General features: G+C 36.7%; 1 protein-coding gene across 1 annotated transcript in view; it reads right to left on the reverse strand.

The window, feature by feature from the left end:
• Positions 1 to 458: 458 nt before the first annotated feature.
• MMP13 (matrix metallopeptidase 13) overlaps positions 459 to 927 on the reverse strand; it is a 13,289-nt gene continuing 12,820 nt past the window's right edge. Inside the window, exon 8 of the mRNA XM_011984408.1 lies at positions 459 to 647. Coding sequence (XP_011839798.1) covers positions 466 to 647 — 182 coding nt within the window. The 3' untranslated portion in view covers positions 459 to 465. The remainder of the gene's footprint in view (positions 648 to 927) is intronic.

Raw genomic sequence — 927 nt, forward strand, 5'->3', positions numbered from 1 at the left:
ACATGCCTGTAATCCCAGCTACTTGGGAGACTGAGACACGAGACACGAGAATTGCTTGAATACAGGAGGCAGAGGTTGCAGTGAGCCAAGGTCATGCCACTAGACTCAAGCCTGGATAACAGAGCAAGACTTAGTCTCAAAAAAAAAAAAAAAGAAAAAAAAAAAGAAAGAAAGAAAGAAAGAAAGAAAGAGGAGGTGCCAAAGATGGTTGAGAGGCATAACAAATGGCAAAGAATGTTCGAGAAGAGGAATGTTTGAGTATTATATGTGTGTGTGTGTGTGTGTGTGTGTGTGTGTGTGTGTTTAAGAGAGCTTGAGACTTTTAAATGGATGTCTGAGGGGCTGCCTGAAAGAGCTGACATGGAATAAAAGTGAATGACTAGTATGACATTTACAGTAGTGTGTAGGAATACTTTCTAGTAGTGACAGATATTTGAGGCCGTTTGCGGCTATGACACAGATGTGTCAGTACATCCTGCTGCCATACCTCCAGACCTGGTTTCCTGAGAAGAGCAGAGTCTTGCCTGTATCCTCAAAGTGAACAGCTGCACTTATCTTCTTAACTTCTTTTGGAAAACCCAGTTCAGATATTTTTTTGGGATAACCTTCCAGAATGTCATAACCATTAAGAGCCCAAAATTTTCTACCTGGAATGAGTGAAATAACAGTTTTATTATCCAGGGAAATCTATTAAGACTTACCTAGGTAGACATGTGCTTAAGGGCAGGCCCATTTATACATTTAGAAATATTAATAAAATATTTAGTATTTACAGTCATCATGTTTATGAAACATAAAAATATAAGGATTCTTGAAACAAAAAAATAAAATTTAGGATCTTAATTTCCCAGTTATGAATATAGCTAATCAAATATCACAATTAACTTAGCAATTTATTGGTTCTGAATATTAAGTTTAAAGCTAGGT

This window comes from Mandrillus leucophaeus, unplaced genomic scaffold (assembly GCF_000951045.1).
Source record: "Mandrillus leucophaeus isolate KB7577 unplaced genomic scaffold, Mleu.le_1.0 Scaffold267, whole genome shotgun sequence".
Taxonomy (NCBI): Eukaryota; Metazoa; Chordata; class Mammalia; order Primates; family Cercopithecidae; genus Mandrillus; species Mandrillus leucophaeus.